At 38.1% G+C, this 24,636-nt stretch overlaps 2 protein-coding genes and 1 long non-coding RNA gene across 3 annotated transcripts; all 3 read left to right on the forward strand.

Annotated features, from left to right (window-relative positions):
• The first annotated feature begins 425 nt into the window (after nt 1–425).
• On the forward strand, nt 426–7,381 carry LOC129925685 (uncharacterized). Its single transcript, XR_008777377.1, has 3 exons — nt 426–886; nt 4,955–5,102; nt 5,847–7,381. It is a non-coding gene; the product is annotated as an uncharacterized LOC129925685 (long non-coding RNA).
• A 317-nt stretch (nt 7,382–7,698) lies between these two features.
• Nucleotides 7,699–10,176, forward strand: LOC106076198 (caveolin-1-like). The gene is made up of 2 exons (XM_013237052.2): nt 7,699–7,960; nt 9,136–10,176. The coding sequence occupies exons 1-2, from the start codon at nt 7,898–7,900 to the stop codon at nt 9,472–9,474; spliced, it is 402 nt and encodes a 133-aa protein (XP_013092506.1). The 5' UTR covers nt 7,699–7,897; the 3' UTR covers nt 9,475–10,176.
• A 3,912-nt stretch (nt 10,177–14,088) lies between these two features.
• LOC129925684 (caveolin-1-like) lies at nt 14,089–22,637 on the forward strand. Its single transcript, XM_056025749.1, has 2 exons — nt 14,089–14,295; nt 22,155–22,637. The coding sequence occupies exons 1-2, from the start codon at nt 14,233–14,235 to the stop codon at nt 22,491–22,493; spliced, it is 402 nt and encodes a 133-aa protein (XP_055881724.1). The 5' UTR covers nt 14,089–14,232; the 3' UTR covers nt 22,494–22,637.
• The last annotated feature ends 1,999 nt before the right edge of the window (nt 22,638–24,636 follow it).

The raw sequence follows: 24,636 nt of genomic DNA on the forward strand, positions 1-24,636 counted from the left end.
GGTTTCAAGGACTTCCTTCCTTCCAGTAAAATTCAAAACGATAAGTCTCCTAATTAGGTTACTCCTTGAACTTCAATCATACCAAAGTTATGCACTTTTTGAAATGACAGCAAGGAAAAAAGAGAAATTGTTTATTTCATATTTTTTCTTCTTTATGTTTGTATAGCCTTTATTTCAATTAAACCATCATAAAATAAAATTAAAAAAACAACAACACTGACTGAGGACTTCTAGATCAAACTGTACTGGAGGTCAAAGTTCTAAACTGTCCCGTTAATTGCATACACACACAGTCACATACACACAATCACACATACACACAAATCAGACACAAACACACACTCATTTGTAGTAGGTCAATGTAAAATACCTGGAAATAATCATAGAGAATTTACTAAGAAATCAATTCTAACTTGCATAGTACTCGATCTAGCTAGATCGTCTTTCTCTTTTCAACCTTCGACCTTGGTTTTCTTGGAACTGGCAGCTCTATTCGCATCATGTCCGGGTCGTGCTGTATAAATATTTCATTTCAGAAACCGTGTGCCGCACACTGGCTAAGATTGAACATTTTCTCGATTGAAAGGATTATATTTTTAATCAGTTACACAATTGTAAATATCGAAAGTAAATCTATTTCCAAGCATTGAAAAACAAATGTGGCGAGAGTATAGACGACTTCTGTTTTATATTCTATCGTATACTGGATTAAGGCAGCAATAAATATTCTCACTACTGGATACACCGATGAATGTGTATTTCTCTTTCTCGGATTAATACAGAGACTTGATAGATGATTAAGATTACTTATGTGCATTCAATGATCCATTATTAGGGAGAATGATTATTATAAGTCTTCAGAAGGAGACATCAAAACGTAGTCAAGGTTAGAAAAAGCTGACTGTTATTCACTACCATTCAAAGACTTAGACTTCTACACACTCTGTGTCTCTAGAGCAGGGGCGGACTGGCAATATGGGCATTCGGGCAAATGCTCGGTGGGCCGGTACCCAAATGGGCCGGTAGGGCCACAATGATCCCCTTCTTTATTTTTTAAATCACGTCTGTATTTTATAAGATAACAGCCGCAAGGACGTCACTATGGCACGTGTTAAATTGTTAAAGGTTTTATAGTATTCTCTTACATTAGAGGCCCTCTGAGTGATGTATTGAAAAACAAAAAAATATTTTACAGACTCTACTTGGGCCTACTAATTTAATGTAACACATTTTTCAAAATAATGTAATAGCCTACATACGTAAACAGTGTTACTAGTAGGCTTTATCCTTTAAGGGCCGACACACTTAGCGATTAAAAAGCAACATAAGACCTATATATTCCTTTAAGGCAGGGGCTCTCAACCTGTGGGTCGAGACCCCTTGAGGGGTCGAATGACAATTTGTCAGGGATCGCCTAAGACCATGGAAAATATGGATTGTATTTAGTGTATTCTTCTATTGCTGCGTACGTTATGGGGGGGGGGGGGGTCCGCGGTATAGTGGGGGATAGTAAAAAGGGGTCGCCGAGCTTAAAAGGTTTACAGCTATCAATACATTATCAAACTTAACAATGATTTTTGGACTGGTAGACCTACAATTGGATGTCCATCACATATAAAATTTATGGCCGGATGGTATAGAAATGGCTGGGCCGATTTTGACACCCAGTCCGCCTCTGCTCTAGAGACGGATTAATGATGACGAAGGCACATTCCTCATTCCATATGCTAGGACAAATGTGTACAAGTGCTCCTTCTACCCTAGTGCTATTAGAGCATGGAATGGGTTGCCTGAGCCAGCCAGGAAAACTAGTGACTTGGCAGAATTTAAGTCATTGGTTAACATGCGTGACTAGATGCATGACACCTGGGACGTAATCATCTCCTTTTTTTTTGAAGTAACGTTTGTATTATATAAGATAAGATAACTCTAACGTATAGGTTTTACTGATTAGTTCAAGCGCTTTGATTGTTGTCTATAAGGTCCCGTGTTTGAACCCCTCCTACCGCCTCCCCCCCCCCCCGGCCCACTTGCAGAAATTTTGGGCTATTATTAAAATCTTCATTTTTAGAAGGAACGTCTGAAACGCTGATTGGGCGTTGGTATTTGTAAATTTAAAAAAAAAAAATGTTTTTATACACTACAACTTCTTCTTCTTCTTCTTCATCGTTCTCATTGTTATGTTGGAGTGTTCATATGACTAGACCAATACATGAGATGAACTGCGCAGTGGTTTCCAAATCAGGGAGCTCTCCATAATAGGAAGTTCAGTATCGTCTTCTTCTTCTTCATCGTTCTCATTGTTATGTTGGAGTGTTCATATGACTAGACCAATACATGAGATGAACTGCGCAGTGGTTTCCAAATCAGGGAGCTCTCCATATAGTTTTCTTTCTATTGGGGTGATTTGGGGCCAATGTCTTTTACGGGCCTCTTGGTGGAGAGAACAGTTTTGGAGGACGTGGTCGGCATTTTCTGGTGATACTCCACATGGGCAGATTTCACTGGTTCCAACTACTGTCCTGGAGTGTATTTAAGTTTATTGATTTTATCAATAGCGATACTCAAGTTAAATGTATGTAGTAATGAAAGACACTGTTTTGCATCTGTTGAGTTGTTTTTTTTTTTGTTTTTTAGATTATATAAGAGAGATTAAAACGAATATTCACATTTGACTAGAGTAACACCTTTAGTAAAATCACTAAATTTACAAAGCCTTCAGGACAGAAGGCTCAAAAGTAAAGTAGCAATCATACATAAAACACTGAACCATAATCTTCAAATACAAAAACAAAATTTAATAAAATACTCTGAAAGACACAAAGATAAAGGCACATTCCTCGTCCCATATGCTAGGACAAATTTGTACAAACACTCCTTCTTCCCTAGCGCTATTAAAGCATAGAATGGGTTGCCTGAGCTAGCCAGGAAAACCAGTGACTTGGCTGAATTTAAGTCATTGGTTAATATGCATGACTAAATGCATGACGCGTAGGACGTAATCATCTTCTTTTTTGAAGTAACGTCTGTATTATATAAGATAAGATAGTTAAATGTATGTAGTAATGAAAGACACTGTTGTGTTTTTTTTGTTTGTTTTTTTTTTTTTAGATTATATAAGAGAGATTAGGTAACAATAATACAAAAAAACACTGAACCATAGTTTACAAAACAAAAACAAAACCTAATAAAATACTCATAAAGACACAAGGATAGAAACACATTTGACAGTGTAAGTATATGTTTGGAAAAAAAATAAATAACTATCGAATTGGTGAAAAACTCTGGTTTGATCGTCTGAGTCTAATGGATACCTAACATTAGTGTCATGCGTAACTTGCGATCTATAGTTGATGTTAAGGTCTTCTGTTTCTGTGACTTACGTTTAACGAGGTGTCATGTGTCCAGTACAACGACTTTACTTTACCCAGGTCTTTGGGCGGTCTTGATTAGTACGGAGTCACTGGTTTGTGCGGCCAGCCAGTTGTGGTCAGTTCTGTAAACTCCACCCCAGAGGATTCCAGCTACCCGTCGCCTCAGCGTAGCGCCTCAGGTGGAAACGACTAGAAGTGAATTAGATAGGCCAGGTACGAGTAGCGAATCAGGCCATTGCGGGATTCCCTGGGTGAGCTTTTTTTTTATCTTACAAGGGGTAGTGATGGAACAAATAGCCCGCACCCCAATCCAAAATGCCCGCCACACCGTTTCACAAAGGGGGTCGTCATCAGTGACCGAATTAGCTGGAGTGGCGGCTCCCGCACGGAACAGTGGCGGTAACATTATAGGAATATGAGACAAGCTGCCCATGGAAAGTGCTGCCTTTTACCACTTATAGCGAATGGGACCCGTTCCGGGGGCAGTGTGCTGTGTATGTGGTACGGTCTGGTTTCCGCCCAGTCACCACTACGGCCGCTACTACTGGGAGCCCTCAGACAGGACACGGAATGGGGAATCCCATATCCAGGCCTGGTTGTTGGATAACAATCAACGGGGTAATGGCGCCTATGGCGCCGATTCCCTACTGGACTTCATCAAAGGTAAACTCCATCAAATCAAAGGCGTTAAGCATCAAGGCTTTCAAAACACAAAATCCAAATGAAAGATGTTCTCTTTCAAGTTGTATTTCATCTTCTGTTTCTATCGAGTATTTTTGTGGCCCGCGACATAAATCTGATCTTATGTGTATTTAATTTGCTTGGGTTAGGGCAACGAAGGTCTGGCATCACTGATGTAGAGGTTGTGACCGAGCGTCGCATGAGGTTTGCGGGACACGGCCTCCAACTGTAGGAATCACCCATAACATGAGTTGCAATGAAATGGAGGCTAATACGAGGAGAGACCAAACAGGGAAATCCTCGTATAACTTGACCTTCATGGAGTACCCCACAGTTTGTCATTGGTGGACAATATAGCTCTTTGTAAAAATGTTTTACATGTTTCGGATGTTCATTCAGAGTTGAAGATAATTACTTCCTAGTCCAAACCTCCCGCAGGACGACGGGAGATGGGAGCGGGCAGGGTTTGAACCCGGGACCATCGATAAATCTGAACGACAGTCCAGCGCGCAAACCGCACGACCAGGCAGCCATCTTTCAATTACTTTTGTTGATTAAAACCTTTGTTAAGTGGTACTTGAAAAATGGACTTATTAGAAAGAGTAAATGTTATGGAATTAATTGAATTTGGAGATAAATATGAAACTAAACTGTCTTGACTTGGTTAACTTATTCATGTGTAACCCCCACCTCTCAACCGAAATCGGATCTGAGCAGCTTTTTTCACCTGATCCCATGGTTTGTTTAGACCCGCCAAATTTCCTCTCTCCCTGCGGACTTAAATCAAGTGCCTGACTTGCTACATTAGTAACTGGTTTTCACAATGTGTGTCCTATTCAGCTCCCTTTTCGATTTTAAAGTCTATGGTTATAGATTTTTTCTTGCTTCTGACCTGCCAGGTGTCCTGCCAGCTGACCTGCAAGCTGACCTGCAAGAAGACCTGTAAACTGACCTGCAAGATGATCTGCAAGATGACCTGCAAGCTGACAGTAGATATCATTTCGGCCACCTGATTCCAATATCTGGTTGATGAAACTTTTAGCCCAGGTCTGGACTTTTGTTTTTTTTACGAAGCTTGTATTAACTCGCTCCGCCGGTCTGAGTGGAATATTTTCACGCTATTTCTTCCACTTCCCATTCTCGGATCAAGTTGAAACTTAGCACCTTCTCCCAAATACCTCTCCCTACCCCCCAACTGGCCCACAAAGGTATATTGGACCAAAGTGCACTGAACACGTTTTAAGCATGACAGTTGCGCTAAACAAAAACAATAAATAAAAATATTTTCAATCGCACAAGGGTATTATTGCTAGTCTACTCTAGATGTATTCAAATTAATCACATGATCGATACAAAATAATTGATTCAATTTCACTCAATATAGAATTTCTTTGTGTTTATATTCGTTCTATTTGTTTCATATTCGTTCTATTTATTTCATATTAGTTCTATTTGTTTCATATTTCTTTTTCACTCTCCATGTATCGGAACATATACAAAAGGACAGACTTAATGCTTGTGTTCAAGATTCGGGATTTGTTCTATACAGACAGTGCTTAGGACCAGCAGATTGCTTAAAGTGTGGTAAAGACAAACCTAGCTTTATTATTGCGATCGTGCCAGTGGTTACACCTTCTTTGATAAACCTACTTCCCAAATAAATGAAACAGTCCGTATCAAGGATGTTCTCGCTCTCTAGTGCGATTAGGCTCTTTTGTCATTGTTTCTCATAACTTCGGTTTTCTTTTTTGTAGTTCAGTGATCCAGTCTTTTTTATTTTTCGCTTCTTAGAATCTGATCAATTTGGCATGAGCGTTTGTTGTATCGGAGAGAGTTTGCAGATGTCATCGGCTAAACCGAAGTCTTCCAAGCTAGACTGTTTCTTCTACTTCAAATACGGATAGTCGAAGAGTTAACTCTTTCTCTCCTGGCTAACGATACCAATATTGATTCCACCAGAATGTGGTAAATAATTACGGAGAAAAAGAGTTAAGAGGTATATACTTGGAACTAGAAGGAAAGCTGCCCTTCCAATTTCAGCAAAGTGTAACAATGCAAGAGTTAAGCTCAAGTATAATTCCAAGGTGTTGTTACCGGTCGTCGACTTGTAGCACCAAACTGCTGGTAGACAATTAAACCGTTGTAGGCGTTATATATTTTAACTAATAGAACTTCAAATAACTTGAGTAACTTCCCTTTGTAGAACAAAACACGCTATTTATAATATAAACAAAATCAAGTTAATGTGAAATCAAATTAATGTACTTACTTAGACTTAGTTCCTTCCGTGCCGTTCGGCGCATTGGGCAGCAAGCTGTCTCCACAAAGATCTGTCACTGGCAATGTCTGAAGCTCTTCCCACCTGGTGTCCACTGTTCTGAGGTCCTCCATAAAGGTGTGGCGCCAGGTTATACGAGGACGTCCCTGTTTGCGCTTCCTCGTATTGGCCTCCATGTCATCGCAACTCTTGGTGTGCGATCTTGTACTAGACTTTAGTAATAAATTTTTTTAACAAAATCTACCCCTCTACAGTATCACAACCTTTCAGTCCTACGTTGTCGAGTCGTCTCCCCTAAGATCAAGTGAGAAAAGTGCTACTTATGTTGCATCATACAAAAACAATCCATAAACAATCGCTAATCTCTTCCCACCGTCACCATTTAAACACACACACACTTCATAACACAAGGCCGAAATAAAATACGCCCTCCTCCCCCCTTTAAACTAAAGTACCTCACCCTTCCCTTTCCCCAACTTATGTTATTAGTTTGGCAATTTGAACATTAGACATAAACATACATTTAAAAAAAAAATAAATGCTGTTAGTTAGATCATTACTTATATTAAACATAAATAATTAGCAGCACCAGGGACTAAAATTGTAAGAGAGATAGTAGTGAATTAAATGCTACGAAAATAATGGACTGCGCCGACCGAGGCTCGAACCAGTGACCCTGGAAACGACAACACCGCCTAGCGGTAACGCACTAAGCTAACTTAACCTCTAGACCATCGGAATGTCCAAAAAACATTCTTCTTGGTCGGCGCAGTCTCTTATTTTCGTAGCCTTTAAGTTGGCTTGAAGGTATTTACGAGGTCAGTTATTATCCCCTCGGCTGATATAACAATGGGGTATATTGCTATTTTGGATATCTTCCATAAACGCTTAATCTCCAAGCCTAGGTTCCCATATTTTCTTTGTTTTTCTGTTTCAGTTTTTCTTAAATTATGAGACAGTGGTACGGCTATTATTATTATTAAACATTTCTTTATCAATTAAAATGCATATGAAATAACTATACAAAATTATCGATTATTATGCTTGTTTTCTCTCTTGTTAGGCTCAGCTTATGTCGCCCTCAGAAAAGATCGGTTGATTTGAACTGAAAGATTGCTTAGCAAACAACAAAGAGGCTTGAGTTCCATAAAATGGGTCAACACTAAAACCTGATTGGTTACTAGATGGCAATGCAAATCAGAGATCGATAAGCCGATAATCGAGCAACACAAAAAAAAATATAGGCATCAATAACCACTGCTGCCCGAAAAAAAAGGAATCGATGGATGGCTTCATTGTTTATTCTTAATGACGTATGTACACTGCACGACCACCCCCTACCCAACCTATATATGTACACACACACGCACAAACACACACTTAAGACACCACTCAAGTACACACTTTGTTGACATAGCTACCAGAAAAACGAACATCTCTCTTTTGTGTTGGTGTTTAGGTATAAAGACGCGCTTGCAAGCATTCTCTCCATCATTGCCAGTACCAAGCGTGTCAGTGACTTTTGTGATTGAGTTAGTAAGTTTGACTCTGACCATCAGTAACAATGACTGGATACGAGCTGGACATGGTCAATAGAGACCCCAATGGTCTCAACGATCACGTTAGGGTATGTAATAGAATTGAAACCATTTTGTTGGCATTAAATTTAAATACAAATAGAGAGTTAGGGTATGTAATAGAATTAATATACTGTTGTTCGCATTAAATTTAAATACAAATAGAGAGTTAGGGTATGTAATAGAATTAAAACCATTTTTTTGGCATTAAATTTAAATACAAATAGAGAGACATATCGGAGTGAGATTATTTTACATATGGCTTTTACAGTTTTTATTACAAACTATTGAACTGTGTCAAACGTTTAATCCACAAATTATTTTCGTAGCAATCTTGTATTTATTTCTACATTGTGTAAAGATTTTGATATTAAAAACCTTTGCAAATATATATATACATTAAGTAAAAAAAAAAAAGTAAAGCTCCCATTTCAGACCCTATGGGGCAAATGATGTAAAGGTCATCTGTTCCTGTTGCCCACGGTTGGCCAGCACAATGAACAACCGCCTTTACTTTAACCCTACTAATGTCAGGTACCCATTAGAGCTGTTTGGCGCCCTAAAGATCTAAATTAAAAATCCCAGTCTTTACTAGGATTCAAACCCAGGACCCCTCGGTTTGGAAACAAACCGTTTTACCACTCAACCACCATGCCTTCAAAGTAAAGTTCCCTTTTCAGATCTAGCGAGCTAACGGTTAATGAACATGGTGTCATGTGGCCAGCACAACGACCAACCTCAAAAAATCAAATAATTCAAAATCCCAGCTTTCACCGAGATTCGAAAGTCAAGCGCTTAACCACTCAGCCACTGCGCGCCCTATATACATATAGTAAATTTAAAACTAATATATTGTAATAACTGAAGTGAGGCAACTCAACGAGGATATAGACGTTTATTTACACGAGGACATCACAAACACAAATTGCATCTGCCTTGAGCACAGCCGCTCCATATTGGCTCTCTTCTTGGGCGGAAATCGTTAGTCCTAATGTCAACATCCGACTTGTTTAGTCACAGATAGTGCGCACCTTCTTTCTGCACTATCTTGGATGGCGGTGCGCATGGCAAAGTCATAACAATATAATATGTGCCCCATAAAGCGTTATGCTTGTAGTATGTTTAATCTATATACAGAATGTTACAACATTATATGTTTAACGGACACAATAAGGTAGATCACCCCAAATACATTTTAATTTTTTTTATATTTTTTTCTCTTTAGGTACTTTTTGAAGAAGTCCTCGGTGAACCAGACGGCGCCCACTCCATCGACTGCGTCTGGAGCTGTGCCTACAAATGTTTCAACTGCTTCAAAGGCTGCTGCTACAAATTTTTAACAGTCCTTTGTGGCATACCGCTAGCCATCTGCTGGGGATGTGAGTTTGCCTACATCACTTTCTGGCATGTCTGGTACGTGACCCCATGCATGAGAGCCTACATGATCAACTGTGGATGCCTTCAGAAGTTCTACGGTACATGTCTGCAGTGCTACTTGCAGCCACTTTGTGAGGCTATGAGCTATTGCTTTAGCAACATTAAGGTCACGAACATGTCCGGATAAAGTTATCTAGGTCAAAAAAAAAGAAGTGCCATTGTTTGTGTTATTTATAACTCACGAAAATGTTTATGCGGCGTAGCGATTGGAACATAAGTATTTGATCTACTATTTGTTAATACATCATAAGATCTTGGATATAACTCAAAAGCTTGGATAATTGGATTGAAGTTAATATCAAGACAAAAAAGAACAAAACTAATTTGACTATAAATACTGTATCTGTGATACCTGTTATATTGTTTTCATAGCTATTATTGCACCATACTTTTCAATTTCTATATTTGAATTCTAGCCCTCATGTTTCCATTATAAGTAGGCCTATGCTCATTTCAACATGGGGAATAACTCATATAGTGCCCTAATGAAAAGTGTATTAATTAATTTATTGAGCTCTCCTATGTCAAACTACGATTAGGGTCAATACGCTTCTGTTTTTATAGGATACCATCCACCAGAGTTTAGGTATCCAGCCAGCTCCTGTTTTTTTTTATATTCAACTGCTAATTCATAATGTCTGGAAATAATTTTACACTGAAATAGAGTATTGATGTTTTGTTTTTTTACCTTGCAATCGCTGTCAGTATTCGATGTATACATTTTTATAGATGTTAATGATAAAGATATTCATTTAAAACTATTTTGTCCAATGAAAATGGAATGTAAAAAGAGCTGTTCTATAAATAAATTTATTGTCTTCTAAAGTAATCCAGTTATTTCTTCTTTCTTCAAAGTCATAATTCTGTTGAGCGAAATGTATTATTATCTTATGCTAGGATTCGAACTACAGTGCTACAGGTTTCGCTCACTCGGTGCTACTGGGGTACAGGACGTACATGCAGGTCAACTGTCCTACAATTTCGTGGGACTACTCAAACTTAGTGATCCTGAATGTCTTGTTTGAATGTCCTGTCACTCTGTGCTACTGGGGTATAGGACGTACATGCAGGTCAACTGTCCTACAATTTAGTGGGACTACTCGAACTTAGTGATCCTGAATGTCTTGTTTGAATGCCCTGTCACTCGGTGCTACTGGAGTATAGGACGTAAATGCAGGTCAACTGTCCTACAATTTAGTGGGACTACTCGAACTGCTTAATTCTCAAATCGCTTAGTGATCCCGAATGTCTTATTTGAATGTCCTGTCTGCGACTTACAACGACAAATACCCTAAAATGTCACTTCAAATAATCTTTCAAACATTAACTTGAAAATGAATATTGGTGCAAGTAGAAAAAAAAGCCTGTGGGCTAAACAATTGACTACTATAGCTACATAACTAGACGAATGAAATAAGTAAAGCTTTACGACAGAGCATTAAGCTTTACAATGAAGATATGTAAATCAGTAAACCTTAATGCTTCAAGAATTTTGTTAAGTTTTGACACTTCTAGAAGGAAGTTTACTGCGTTCATAGCCTAGACCCGGAATTCTCAAACTAATTAGATACAAATTAAAAAAAATGGATTCATTAACAGGCTACAAGTGAATTGATTCCAACGAAAAAATGATTGTAGTGGTATTACATTAGCTCTTCTTGGTGAAAGAAAAATCAACTCGATAAAAAATAAAATATAAATTTTGAGCTAATGACTTTACTTCTAGCTCAGAGAAACGTTAAGTTGTGTAACTTAGAATACATCCTGAATTTGTTTTGTATAATGTATGATGTTTACACCTTTCGGATGTGACTTCAAAGTTAAAGATGATCTACTCGCTAGTCCAAACTTCCGCAGGACGACGGAGGATGGCAGCGGGCAAAGTATGAACCCAGGACCATCGAGACCGTCGAACGACCAGGTAGAATTAAGCATAAACGCTGCTTGCGTCTCGGTTTCATACAAAACATTGAAATTAACTCTTTCTCTCCGTAATAATTTTTCTAAGTTTCGAATGAATTCTTCCTTTTACCCATTACTATTTCACTCCCCTGTTATGATTAAGCTTCAATAGCTTTGTCGTTTGTTATTAGAAAATGTTTTATTTGGTATAGAATTAAAGGGGAATGCAGGCTCTTTTTATATAAAACATAATTAAGTCTATAAAATTAAACATTAATTTAATTTAATGAGGTCAAATCAACGTTGATATTGTCCAATATGAGAGAAAGAGTTAAAGTATTCCCAGCGCGTAATTATTAAGTATCACAACATTAAGTTATTCTATTTATCTAACATATTCACTTGTAGCTCTTTTAGGATATAGGCCTGGACCTCTGAAATAATTGTTTGGAATGGTATAATAGCAATGTATGTTTTTCTAAAATAGAAATTAAATTGGCTTTCAGGCAAATAGCTCGTGGCCTATTGTAGCGATGCTCGTGGAGATGTAAATATATGACTGCTCGTCACAAATACAACAACTGCAATCAGACTAATAAACATCTGCTTGCAAACAGTTCTTTGGTTCCATCAAAACTTCACAGGCACTTCGAAACGAAAGATAATTCTAATTATAAAGGGAGCATAGACATAAATAAATATAGACTGGAAAAAGGAAATAACTTCATGTAACTTGAAAACATGTATATCTATTGCATTCGGATTTCCGAATTCTGAAAAATTGAAAAATTGCATGATCTTCAGTCTTAGAGATGAAACAAAACTCCTAGACATAAACAAAGTACACAGAAATGCAAGTCACAAATTTTCATTTCATAAAACTCTATTATCGGCCAGTCTATATTTATTTATGTCTATGAAAGGGAGATAACGAGACTCACTACGGAAGTCAAAATTTTCAATGATTAGAATGGCTAGAAATAAAAAAAAAACAACAACAATCGAGTAGGTTCTATCATTGTTATGTAATGGTCAAGGCTATTCAAGTGGAAGAGACTGTCAAGGCCTACTTCCACTAATATCTGTATGTGTCATGCTAAATGTACCCAAGTCCTGGATAATACCATAATGACACGTACAATGACAAAATAAGATTCAGAATGCCACTTTACCGACATATAACATGTTTAATTACATTATTTTCACTATAATACAGAAAAATAGTTAGAGTCTACACTTAGACTATATATATCCAAAAAAGTCCAACTGTCCTGGACTAGGAACAAAAACACACTGCTTTATCATGAGTTACATTGTTCAACAAAACATCTCACCAAACAAAAACAACCCAAAACAATAACAGTTTTGAAATCAACCACCTGAATTGCCCCCCTTCTCCTCTACAGTAAACAGGAGACCCAGGCTGACCAGAACTCAGTCCTGACAGAGACTATTACTAAGACATGAGCACAGGAAATACGATGGGAAGACAGCATCAAGGAATGGTCAGGCCTGTCTGTGAATGAAATTCTATCCAAAGCAAAGGACAGCGGAATGGAAGTGGTGGGAAGCGTGGTCGAGAGGCTAAGTGCGCTTGAACTTGGCTTGTCTTGGCTACCTAGAAGGGGGCTCGAGGATCGAAACCCGACTCGAGCAGAGTTGTGTTTACTTAGCGCCTAAAGGCAGCTCGGAAAACCAACTCCTAGATACCCCCCCCCCCCCACTGGTCCACAAATGAGATTGGACCAAAGCGCTCTGAGCATGCTATAAGCATGAAAGTAGCGCTATATAAAGCTATAATAGTAATAATAATAATAATGGAGAAGGACGGTTGGCAGATCTAGTATGGTGTCCCAACGGTCCAACTAAGGGATATATGAGGGTGACAAGTTGGCATGCGTTTTCAACGTGAAGGTTACTAAAAAAAAAAAAAAAAAAAAGATTCAAAACGCATTTAAACTACTCAGTACTTGTTTTGTTTTTGTAAACTGTTTGACATGTTTCGGATGTTCCTTCATAGTTGAAGATAGTGCACTTACTAGTCCAAACCTCCCGCAGGACGACGGGGGATGGGAGCGGGCAGGGTTTGAACCCGGGGCCATCGATAAATCCAAACGACAGTCCAGTGCGCAAACCGCACGACCAGGCAGCCATCCATACTTCACTACATCATGTATTTAAATCATTAAACTGCTTAGACTTTGAAGTAAATGTGCCACGCATATCGCTACTACTGTCATTCCGTCCGTTATGTGCATAGCAAACATATTAAGAGAACATATTTATACTATAACAAAAGATTTTAATATTGGTTCTGGACTGTATAACTATCATTTTCTACAAGATATTGATTAATGTATGTTGTAACGACGTCACAGAACAGAAACAGTTAACAGCCTCGCCGACACAGATTTGAACTCACTAATATTGTGCCTGTTATTAAGAAATTATTTATAATTCAAAATCTTCGGTTATTAAAGCTCTTTTTTAAAGAGTTCTTCTTTAATTTAGTGTTTGTTATTTTTTAAAAGATATATATTAATGCTATGTTAATTACATTTCTTCGTTTATTTATAATGTGCTAAAGCTACTCTGTAGTCCGCAAATATGTTATAAATATTATATGCCATCAAGACGCTTCTTAGTGAGCTCAATATTGATCTATTGACGGCAATATGAAAATATCTGGATAAGTTAGAAGACGCCCTATGTTCTTGAAAGAAATCAATGCTATTGGCTTATCGACTGATAGATAAAAAAAAGAGCTCAGAATAGAAAACGTCACTGTTTGTTTTTCGATTGAACTATATCTAATGTGTAGTTAAGATTGTGTATAGGCCTACATTGATATAATATATAGAGGATTTGGTAACTTTGTTACTTATAGTAGGCCTTCATGATAAGGGCTAGGTATATAAAGAAATCCCATTTAAAGGTTGATATAGATGATTTCTTGGATCATTCTTTGATTATCTCCTGAAGAATGACTGGTTCAGAGCTGGACCTGCTGAACAGGGATCCTAATGGTCTAAACGACCACGTAAGAGTAGGTATAAAGTTTGGTCAGTTTGGTTAGAATCATTTTTAACGACTATATTATTATTATTATTATGTTAGAAACGAACCAGTATTCATTCTCTGGCATTGCCATGGTCGAGTTTCGCAAAAAAGAAACCAAATTCATTGTAGCCCCTTTATCAGTTTCCACTGAGGAATTTTCTGGTGATGTGGCAGGTCTGCAGCAGTACCGCCCTCTGACAGGCAACGAGGATCTTCTTATGAATGTTAAGGCTTTGAAGGTATCTGTGAGGTCAATTATCATTATCCCCTCGGTTGATATTATTATTATGATTATGTTAGAAACGAATGTGTTTTCATTCTCTGGCAATGCCAGGGGCGAGTTTCACTAAAGAGAAACCAAATTCATTGTAGTCTCCCTTTATCAGTTCCCACTAAGAAATTTTCTGGTGATGTGGCAGCTCTGCAGCAGTACCGCCCTCTGACAATCCACGAGAATCTTCTTATGAATGTTAAGGCTTTGAAGGTATCTGTGAAGTCAGTTGTCATTATCCCCTCGGTTGATATTTTTATTATATTATTCCCTAGTATGTGCCATTAGAGAAAGGAACGGGTTGTCTGTATCAGTCAGGAAAACCAACGACTTAGCAGAATTTAAGTCAATTCATTGATGAACATGCATGATTAGAGTAACACACGAAATGCGTAGGACGTAATTATCTTCTTTTTTGAAGCAACGTCAGATATAGTATTATAATTCCCTGTAGTCTCTTCCTTCTCCTACGTCACATACAAGATTATGTTTTCTTTTCTAAATTTGTTTTAAATTAATGACAACATACCTGTTCATATTAGTTTACGCTCAAACGTTTCCTTAAACTTAGTCTTACAAGATTTAGTCAAAGGTTCTAGATCTATTCATGATTCCATAATAGGTGTCATAATGTGATGCCATAATGAGTGTCAAGATGTGAAGTCATGAAGGTGTCATGATGTGATGCCATCATGAGTGTCATAATGTGATGTCATGATGGGTGCATGATGTGATGTCATGATGGAGTCATGATGTGATGCCATCATGAGTGTCATAATGTGATGTCATGATGGGTGCAAGATGTGAAGTCATGATGGAGTCATGATGTGATGCCATCATGAGTGTCATAATGTGATGTCATGATGGGTGCAAGATGTGAAGTCATGATGGATTCATGATGTGATGCCATCATGAGTGTCATAATGTGATGTCATGATGGGTGCATGATGTGATGTCATGATGGAGTCATGATGTGATGCCATCATGAGTGTCATTATGTGATGTCATGATGGGTGCATGATGTGATGTCATGATGGAGTCATGATGTGATACCATCATGAGTGTCATAATGTGATGTCATGATGGGTGCATGATGTGATGTCGTGATGGAGTCATGATGTGATGCCATCATGAGTGTCATAATATGATGTCATGATGGGTGCATGATGTGATGTTATGATGGAGTCATGATGTGATGCCATCATGAGTGTCATAATGTGATGTCATGATGGGTGCATGATGTGATGTCATGATGGAGTCATGATGTGATGCCATCATGAGTGTCATAATGTGATGTCATCATGGGTGCATGATGTGATGTCATGATGGAGTCATGATGTGATGCCATCATGAGTGTCATAATGTGATGTCATGATGGGTGCATGATGTGATGTCATGATGGAGTCATGATGTGATGTCATGATGGGGTAATGATGCATTACAACCGAAGCGTAGGAATGTCAATGAAATGAAATAAGCCGTTTACAGACTTAGAAATTGGACTTTACGTTTAAATGTAGGTCATTATGGATTCCTCATAGACTAATTTCTGATTTCTACGTTCTTTCCTTATCTCTGATTGCTAAGTCAATTTTCTCCTTATCTCTGATTGCTAAGTCAATTTTCTCCTTATCTCTGATTGCTAAGTCAATTTTCTCATCTCTGATTGCTAAATCAATTTTCTCCTCATCTCTGATTGCTAAGTCAATTTTCTACTCATCTCTGATTGCTAAGTCAATTTTCTACTCATCTCTGATTGCTAAATCAAATTTGTCCTCATCTCTGATTGCTAAGTCAATTTTCTCCTCATCTCTGATTGCTAAATCAATTTTCTCCTCATCTCTGATTGCTAAGTCAATTTTATCCTTATCTCTGATTGCTAAATCAATTTTCTCCTCATCTCTGATTGCTAAATCAATTTTCTTCTCATCTCTGATTGCTAAATCAATTTTCTCCTCATCTATGATTGCTAAGTCAATTTTCTCATCTCTGATTTCTAAATCAATTTTCTCCTCATCTCTGATTGCTAAATCAATTTTCTCATCTCTGATTGCTAAATCAATTTTCTCCTCATCTCTGATTGCTAAATCAAATTTCTTCTCATCTCTGATTGCTAAGTCAATTTCCTTCTCATCTCTGATTGCTAAGTCAATTTTCTCCTCATCTCTGATTGCTAAATCAAACTTCTACTCATCTCTGATTGCTAAATCAAATGTCTCCTCATCTCTGATTGCTAAGTCAATTTTCTCCTCATCTCTGATTGCTAAGTCAATTTTCTCCTCATCTCTGATTGCTAAGTCAATTTTCTCCTCATCTCTGATTGCTAAGTCAATTTTCTCCTCATCTCTGATTGCTAAGTCAATTTTCTCCTCATCTCTGATTGCTAAGTCAATTTTTGTTCTCGTTACCTCTGATGCCATCATTTTTAATGGCTAAAGTATGTTTTTTAAAAAGTTTGATCAGCAATACCATTGAAAGAAGCGGAGCGATGCTCTCGTCGTCATCTTTCCCTTGACTTTCGTCCTAGGGGTGCTGTGATAATCCCTCCCCTTGTTTCGGTCAGCAGCTGTTCTTAGCAGGAGATAAAGAGAGAGGCCGGTCCATTCTTTGACATTGCTCATCCAGCTTTTTTTTTTTTTTTGGACGACCCTTTCTTCGTGTTCCCTCCACTGTAGTTTGAAGGATGACTTTTGACAGTGAGTCACGTCTTACAATACGAATAATAATGACCTGTAGCATAGTGTAGCTGTATTGGCGGATCGATAGGGTTAATTCGTGTGCGACCTACCGACACATGCAGAGGCCGATTTAACCGATTGATCCAATCGGCCCCGGGCCTGGCAGGGGCCCCGCAATTTACATCAAGCATATCACTATCAGTCGTGGCTCTAGTCTCAGGCTTTTAAAAGATGTAGGACTTAAAGAGTTAACATATTTAGTGTAGGCCTATCGTACTATTGGCGTAACTTTAATTAACCCACTGATGCCTGTTGCGTTTGAGTTGCTTCCTATGCATGTTGTAAAACAAATGTTGGTATAATGATCCAATAATAATAATAGTTGTTATTGAAAAAAAAATAAGAAGAGGGGACCTCGCTAGCATCCATTAAAATTGAGCCTCGAAAATTCGTAAGGCCGGCCTTGGACACACGTGACTCTGGCAAATGACACAGGTCAACTGACAATGGACAGTACTACAAGTACACGCAAATATGACCCATGTTATGGTCATGTGATCGAAAGCCTTCGTGGACCAGAGACAGTGTGTAAGGTAGTTCAGACAGCGAAGAGACTGTTAGTCGGCCGTGAAGTCAGTCCGGGTGGCGTGAGTCCTCGTGTGTAGCAGTACGAGTCCAGGATGAGATAGAGAGTCTAAGAGAGACAGTAGTTTAGTATGCACTACGGTGATATACAATGTAGTCAGTTTATTCTGTATCTGGATACAGATACAAAAGTCCTTCGAAGAGCGTGTCTGCAAAGCATCCACACAATCCTGATGCAGTCCCAGCTGCGATGGGCAGGTCATGTCTACAGAATGGAAGACCACCGCATCCCAAAACGACTCGTGTATGGCCAACTAAGCGAAGGAAAGCGCTCGCAAGGTGGGCAAAGAAAGCGCTTCAGGGACACCCTCAAAGCTTCTCTGAAGGCGTTCAGCATAGACCCTGGCACCTGGGAGACAGGCACATGACAGAGCATCATGGCGTCGCGCTGTGAAAACTGGCGCAGAGGTTGCTGAGGAAAAAAGAACAACGCAGGCAGAAAAAAAAACGCCAGAAAAGGAAAGCAAGACAAACGACACTAGCTCCAGCTGGAATAACCTGCCCAGTGTGCGGCCGAACATTCCGGGCTCACATAGGTCTCACCAGCCACATGAGGAGGCATAAAACCCCAGTGCAAAGCCCTCAGCCCCCTGGATGACAAAGTGGTCATCATCGAACCACGATGGACGAACTATTATTATTAGTCAGTTTATTATGGTGCCAATTGTTTCGTATTGGCTTGTCATTTGTTTATTTACTCATTAAAATACCACATTGTTTTAGACCTCTTGTTGTCAAGTTCTTTAGAGAGAGAAACGTAACAACAGAACTAAGGTAACAAGTATTTAAGACAACAAGGTGAGGAAAATAAGGTGAAAAATAGGCCCAGACGAGAACTCAAACCACTGACCCCTGCCCGGTGTCATCGCCAAATAGCAACCAGGTACCGAACTAACATCCTTTTACTTCATCCCACTGTCCAAAAAAAAAAGTTCAAACGAGTAGGCCTATAGTTATTTGGTCCCGCATCACCACACAGGCTACTTCCCCCGGTACGTGACGTTTTGGCGCCGCCGTTTTGGCGACGCCGTTTTGGCCCCGCCGTTTTGGCGACGGGACGTTTTAGCGCGAGCCGTTTTGGCGACGGGACGTTTTGGCGCGAGATATCATTGACGATAATTTAATAAGCACGTAACTTTTATAATAATGTTTATTTCACTATACCATAATATTGTATGTATAGTATAAATTCTGACACCGTTCAGCGAATTTTTTTTCTTTAATTATAAAGGTTTTGCTTATTTCATGAATATAGGCCTATAATAAGTCAGATTCCTGAATGGTAATGACATGCTATATGTGAGTTCTGCTAATCGCACTGGATGACATTTTTGGATTTCTTTCCAAAAGATTTTGTATTTTATTTGACATTAGTGTAATATACGAATTAGCTAAGTGTCACACTGTAATATAACAAAAACCATGTTAACATCTAAAGCTCTATTACGATGAATGACGACAATAACTCCACACATAGTAAAGATCAAGACACGGAATGTGGTCAGTACAAACTCTAACGTGAATCCACCAATAAAAACAAACACTCTGGGTGACAATAGATAGAAACAAATTCACGACACTATGATACTTTGAAAAGATATATTTTGAGAAATTGGGTAGGGGTGATTTGGGTGACACATCTCGCATTGACGCAGGTAGAGTTAAACAAATGAAGACAAGACCAGCACCGAACACTGGTCGTTGGCGTCATGCGTCTGGCGATCATCTCCTTGGGAATGGTCATTACATGTGACACCTATCCCGCCCCCTCTCTTCTGCTCACATTTCACTCCTTGTATATACTCTTTCCTCCACCCCTCCCCTCTCTCACGCGTAAGACGATAATCTGTTTCTAGCAGTCCACTTGACATCCCTAGGTGCGAATTTATAATCCTTAATCTTTAATTCCGAGGGCGGCCCAAAGTCTACCCCTCTCTTTCAATCTCTTCGCCCCTACGTCTTTATAAGCTCGCGTACTTTGGACCATTCACTAATCATTTTATCCAGTACGCAGACAGACTAGAAAAAATTTTCGCCATTTTATTCTATTATATTTCTAACTAAAAACCTGGTGGCAGTCTATATAAAAAATGGAAAAAGTCCAGTCGAAGCGAGGAAAAGAAAAAATTTCGCATGAAGGATATCTCTATGTTTTCGATAAGTTTAGTGCAGACCACTCTAAGAAGTTCTGGCGTTGTGAACTTAAAAATGAATGTAGAGCTCGTCTACACACTGATGCTGTAAACAACGACCTTGTTCTAAATCAACTGGTTTGAGGACACTTATATTGGACGTCTGAACCGTAGTAGAACTCGACGATGTGCCCTGTTTCCTCCTCCTATGTGGTCTGTCTATCAGAGAACACTCAATGGTGATAATCGAACAAACAATTTTGCGGAAGCAGCACATCGGCGACTACAAGCCGAGTTTGGAATGAGCCACCCAACCATATGGAAATTCATTGATGGAATACGAGCTGTCCAGAAAGGCCGTGACCTTATATATGAACAATATATCCGGGGAGACCAGCCTCTTTCTAAACGAAAAAAGTATATTGACACAGACAAGAGAATCAGTGTAATTGTACAAACTTATCAACAGAGGAACATCATTGAATACCTCAAGGGACTTGCACACAACTTTTTAATGAACCCTTGAATTCCAGCGACTTAGGCAAATAACCCTGGTGTCTATGTATACGTAACTTAAAGTCTTTTGAGAAACATGTATTATATTTTTTACTTATTATTAGCAAGTGTTTGGTATGTATAGCTGGAGATACCATACAGTCATCAAATAAACCAATGTTAATGTAAACAAATAATTGCATCAATTTTTAGTCTATCATCGTTTCATTTTGTTTTTGATTTTTTTTTTTAATTTTAAAGTAATATCTTAAAAAACTTTTTGAAAATAAAAGTGTGCCTCTTAATAAACACACATACATAAGCCAAAATGTTTATTAAAGAAAATGATGTGAAAAACAAACACACATTTACATTTAGTACGTGAAAACACGTAACACAAACACTCATGCAAAACATAGATATGAATAATTCTTTTAAAAGAATTAATACAATAAACGTACATAATGTATATCGCGCCAAAACGTCCCGTCGCCAAAACGGCTGGCGCCAAAACGACCTTCGCGCCAAAACGGCGGGGCCAAAACGGCGTCGCCAAAACGGCGTCGCCAAAACGTCCTGCTTCGTACTTCCCCACCCAGAGGCCGCAACATTTTTATCCGTAATAATCCCCACAAACAATTCTTTTTTTAGGGTTAATACAAGCCCGAGGCTTCTTCCAATACAAAGACCCTAATTTAAATTGCATCTCTCTCACTCTCTCTGACAATAGAGATAGCTTCGAAGTAGTAGTAATGAAACTAATATAATGAAACTAATATAATGAAACTAATGAAACAAAGAGTTTGAAGCTTTTAGTGGTGAAATAAATTATGAATAATAATGACATGTTACATATAACAATAGCAGTACTGAGGTACCAAGGTGATTAGGAGAAGAAGTTAAAGAAAATATGGCGATAATATAAGACCAAAAGACCAAAAAAGGTCAGCTCACGTCTCTTCGCAGTATTAAAGAGTTAATGTATTTTTCTAACCAGTTTGAGTATTGACTAGTAAGAGTACAAACTCATTTGTCTTCTTTACCTGGTATCTGATACCCCGCATCTTTCTGTAGTCTACGTATTGTAATAGATAAGAAAAACAACGCTCTATAAGCAAAATGTGCTTTATAAACTAAGCAGTCCTGTAAGCAAACGTAAGTATTATTATTATGGCTTTTATGTAGCGCTACTTTCATGCTTATAGCAATGCTCAGAGCGCTTTGGTCCCATCTCATTTGTGGATCAGTGGGGGGAGGGGAGGGGGTATCTAGGAGTTGGTTTTCCGTAAACACAACTCTGCCCGAGTCGGGCGTCGAACCTCGAGCCCCCTTCTAGGTAGCCAAGCCAATTTCAAGCGCACTTAGCCACGCTTCCCACAAGTATGAAATAATGTTTCCTTGGAATCGTGTGAGTTGGGACAAATCAAAATTTTCTCGCTCCGTTTTTTTCCAGTGCTTTTAAAATGTAAACAACATAATCAAATACTATCTGGGGGTGGGGGGTGGGAATTATAGCTTATCTTTTTAAAAAGTAACTTTAACATACAATTTAATGTTATTTGTCTATATACAATATCCTATTAAATAAAACATGTTAATTATTTTTTTGTCAATTTACTTTTAGGTTCTATTTGAAGACGTCTTCGGGGAGCCAGATGGCGTTCGCTCCATCAACTGTTGTTGGAAAGGAGCCTATTGTTGTTTTAACTGCTGCAAGGGTTGTTGCTACAAATTTCTCACTTTGCTGTGCGGCATCCCATTGGCCATCTGCTGGGGTTGTGAGTTTGCTCATATAACATTCTGGCACGTCTGGTACGTGACGCCATGCATGAGGATCTATCTCATCAACTGTGGATGTCTTCAGAAATTCTTCGGCACTTGTGTCCAGTGTTTCTACCAGCCACTGTTCGAAGCGTTTAGTTACTGTTTCAGCAACATCAAAGTCACTACTCTAAATGGATAACTGCTTCTTGAAATGAGTGAACATTTATTAACAAAAAAAAAACAATTCTTATACAATTTCAGTAGTAGTGATTCCCGCTAAACGAAATAGATAAAATTGTAAATTATAACAATATTGAAATACTTAACTTTCTGAAAAAAATAATGTTTTTGTGTTTTTGTTACACATTTTTGACAGCGAAAGTAAAAAAGTGTGTTTATAACTTCGAAATTAAAACGCGATATTCGATTTACTGTTATTGAATGCATGTCAGCTGCTGAATCAAATAGAAGGAAAGAAAATGATGATTTGCCCTTTAAATGCTTGTTATTTTTAAAATGCTATTAAATATAAAAAAAATCTTTCAAATTGGTTAACGGTCGTTGAATTGTAGCACCAAACTGCTGGTAGATAACTAAACAGCTGCGGGGATATTATATTTTCACTTGCAAAACTTGAAATAAAACTTGAATAACCTGTTTGTGAATGAAACTATGTATAACTTTTATTATGCTGCAGACAAATTTAACTTGAGATGAAATGAAATAAATGTAGTACATTTTAGTAATCATATAAAATGGTATTTTGAATAAAATCTAACGGTAAATAAAAAAAAACAAGTCTTACGATAATGCCGCTTATGTTGCATCAGACAGTCACTAACCAATCGTGAGCTTCTACTCGCACTCACCATAGAAACACACACTCTCTCTCTCTCTCTCACACACACACTCCTTAACAAAAATGCAAAGAAATAGTATATCTCTTCTCTACAACTAGACAAACAGAAAAAAATACTTTTAAAAAAAGCTTATATTGAGTGTAATTGTATCAATTAGTTTGGGCCAGTGGTGTAATTAAATGTGTAACAAATCTAGACTAACAATAATAAATCTGTGCGTTTAGAAATCTTTTAAACCTTTTTTTGTGTGTTTAAAGCAATTTCATGCTCTTAGCTTCCCAATTCGCTATGATCATATCACTTGTCTGGACCAGTTGGGAAAGGGAGGGGGAAGAAGGGGGTATCTCTGTGAATGTTACCGTGATCGCTCAAATCTTTTGATTAAGAGACAAAGGGATTTTATGGCAAATGTCAAACGTGCTTCATTTTGTATTCAGTTAGTATAATCTTAAATATTAAAAAAAATAGTCAAGCAATACAGATTATAAAATGATTAGTGCATAATATAATATATTATAATATAAAATTGAGATCTGTTCAGATTATGTACAGCAAAGATTATTGTCTTATTTGCTACCACGCCTCTCTGTGGTTTCGCATAATTGTTGTATAATACAAAAGCTGCATTGACTAGAAAGTGGTCAGAGAGACTCCGGTCTTGGACGTGAGTTTGGCTTTAAGTTCACTAACATTTGTGACCTGCCAGTCAAGAGTGTGTCCACCGGCGTGTGCTGGAAAATTTCACATTTGGTCTAAGTTGTGATCCGTCAGCGCATTTTTCAACGTGACAGCCGTATGCTTCCTTTACACCATTGAAATGTCAATTCACTTGACCTATGACGTATAGATCTTGTGTGACTGGCAATGAGTTTTTGAAACTTTTCAGTTAATGTTTATGCTGATATACCTTGTTCTCTTGCTTGGTTCAGACTTTAGACGGTAGAGGAAAATGAAGGCTGGTGTAATACATTAGTGGGAGAGACGAAACTAGCACATCTCAAAGTTTGGAAGGAAGCTTATGTTCAGCGGTCTGGTCCTATTGTTACTTCTTATCTTATCTTATATAATACAGAAGTTACTTCAAAAAAGAAGATGATTACTTCCTACGCGTCATGCATTTAGTCATGCATATTAACCAATAACTTAAATTTTCCTGGCTAGCTCAGGCAACCCATTCCATGCTCTAATAGCACTAGGGAAGAAGGAGTATTTGTACAAATTTGTCCTAGCATATGGGACGAGGAATGTTCCTTTGTTACTACTTTAGCTAGACTGTCTTTATAAAATATATATAAGCTAACCCCTTCCAATGCCTATTTGTCGAGATATAGGCCTTTCTTTAAAGAAATAGCATTGTGAGTCAGCTCAGTAGTCTTTAAGTCATCGGATTATAGTCTTAAAACACTTAAACATAACTTGGAAATGAAAAAAAAAATCTATATTCTATAGCAACATTTCAACATTCAGAAAGACACTCGGATT

Source organism: Biomphalaria glabrata, chromosome 4 (assembly GCF_947242115.1).
Source record: "Biomphalaria glabrata chromosome 4, xgBioGlab47.1, whole genome shotgun sequence".
NCBI lineage: Eukaryota > Metazoa > Mollusca > Gastropoda > Planorbidae > Biomphalaria > Biomphalaria glabrata.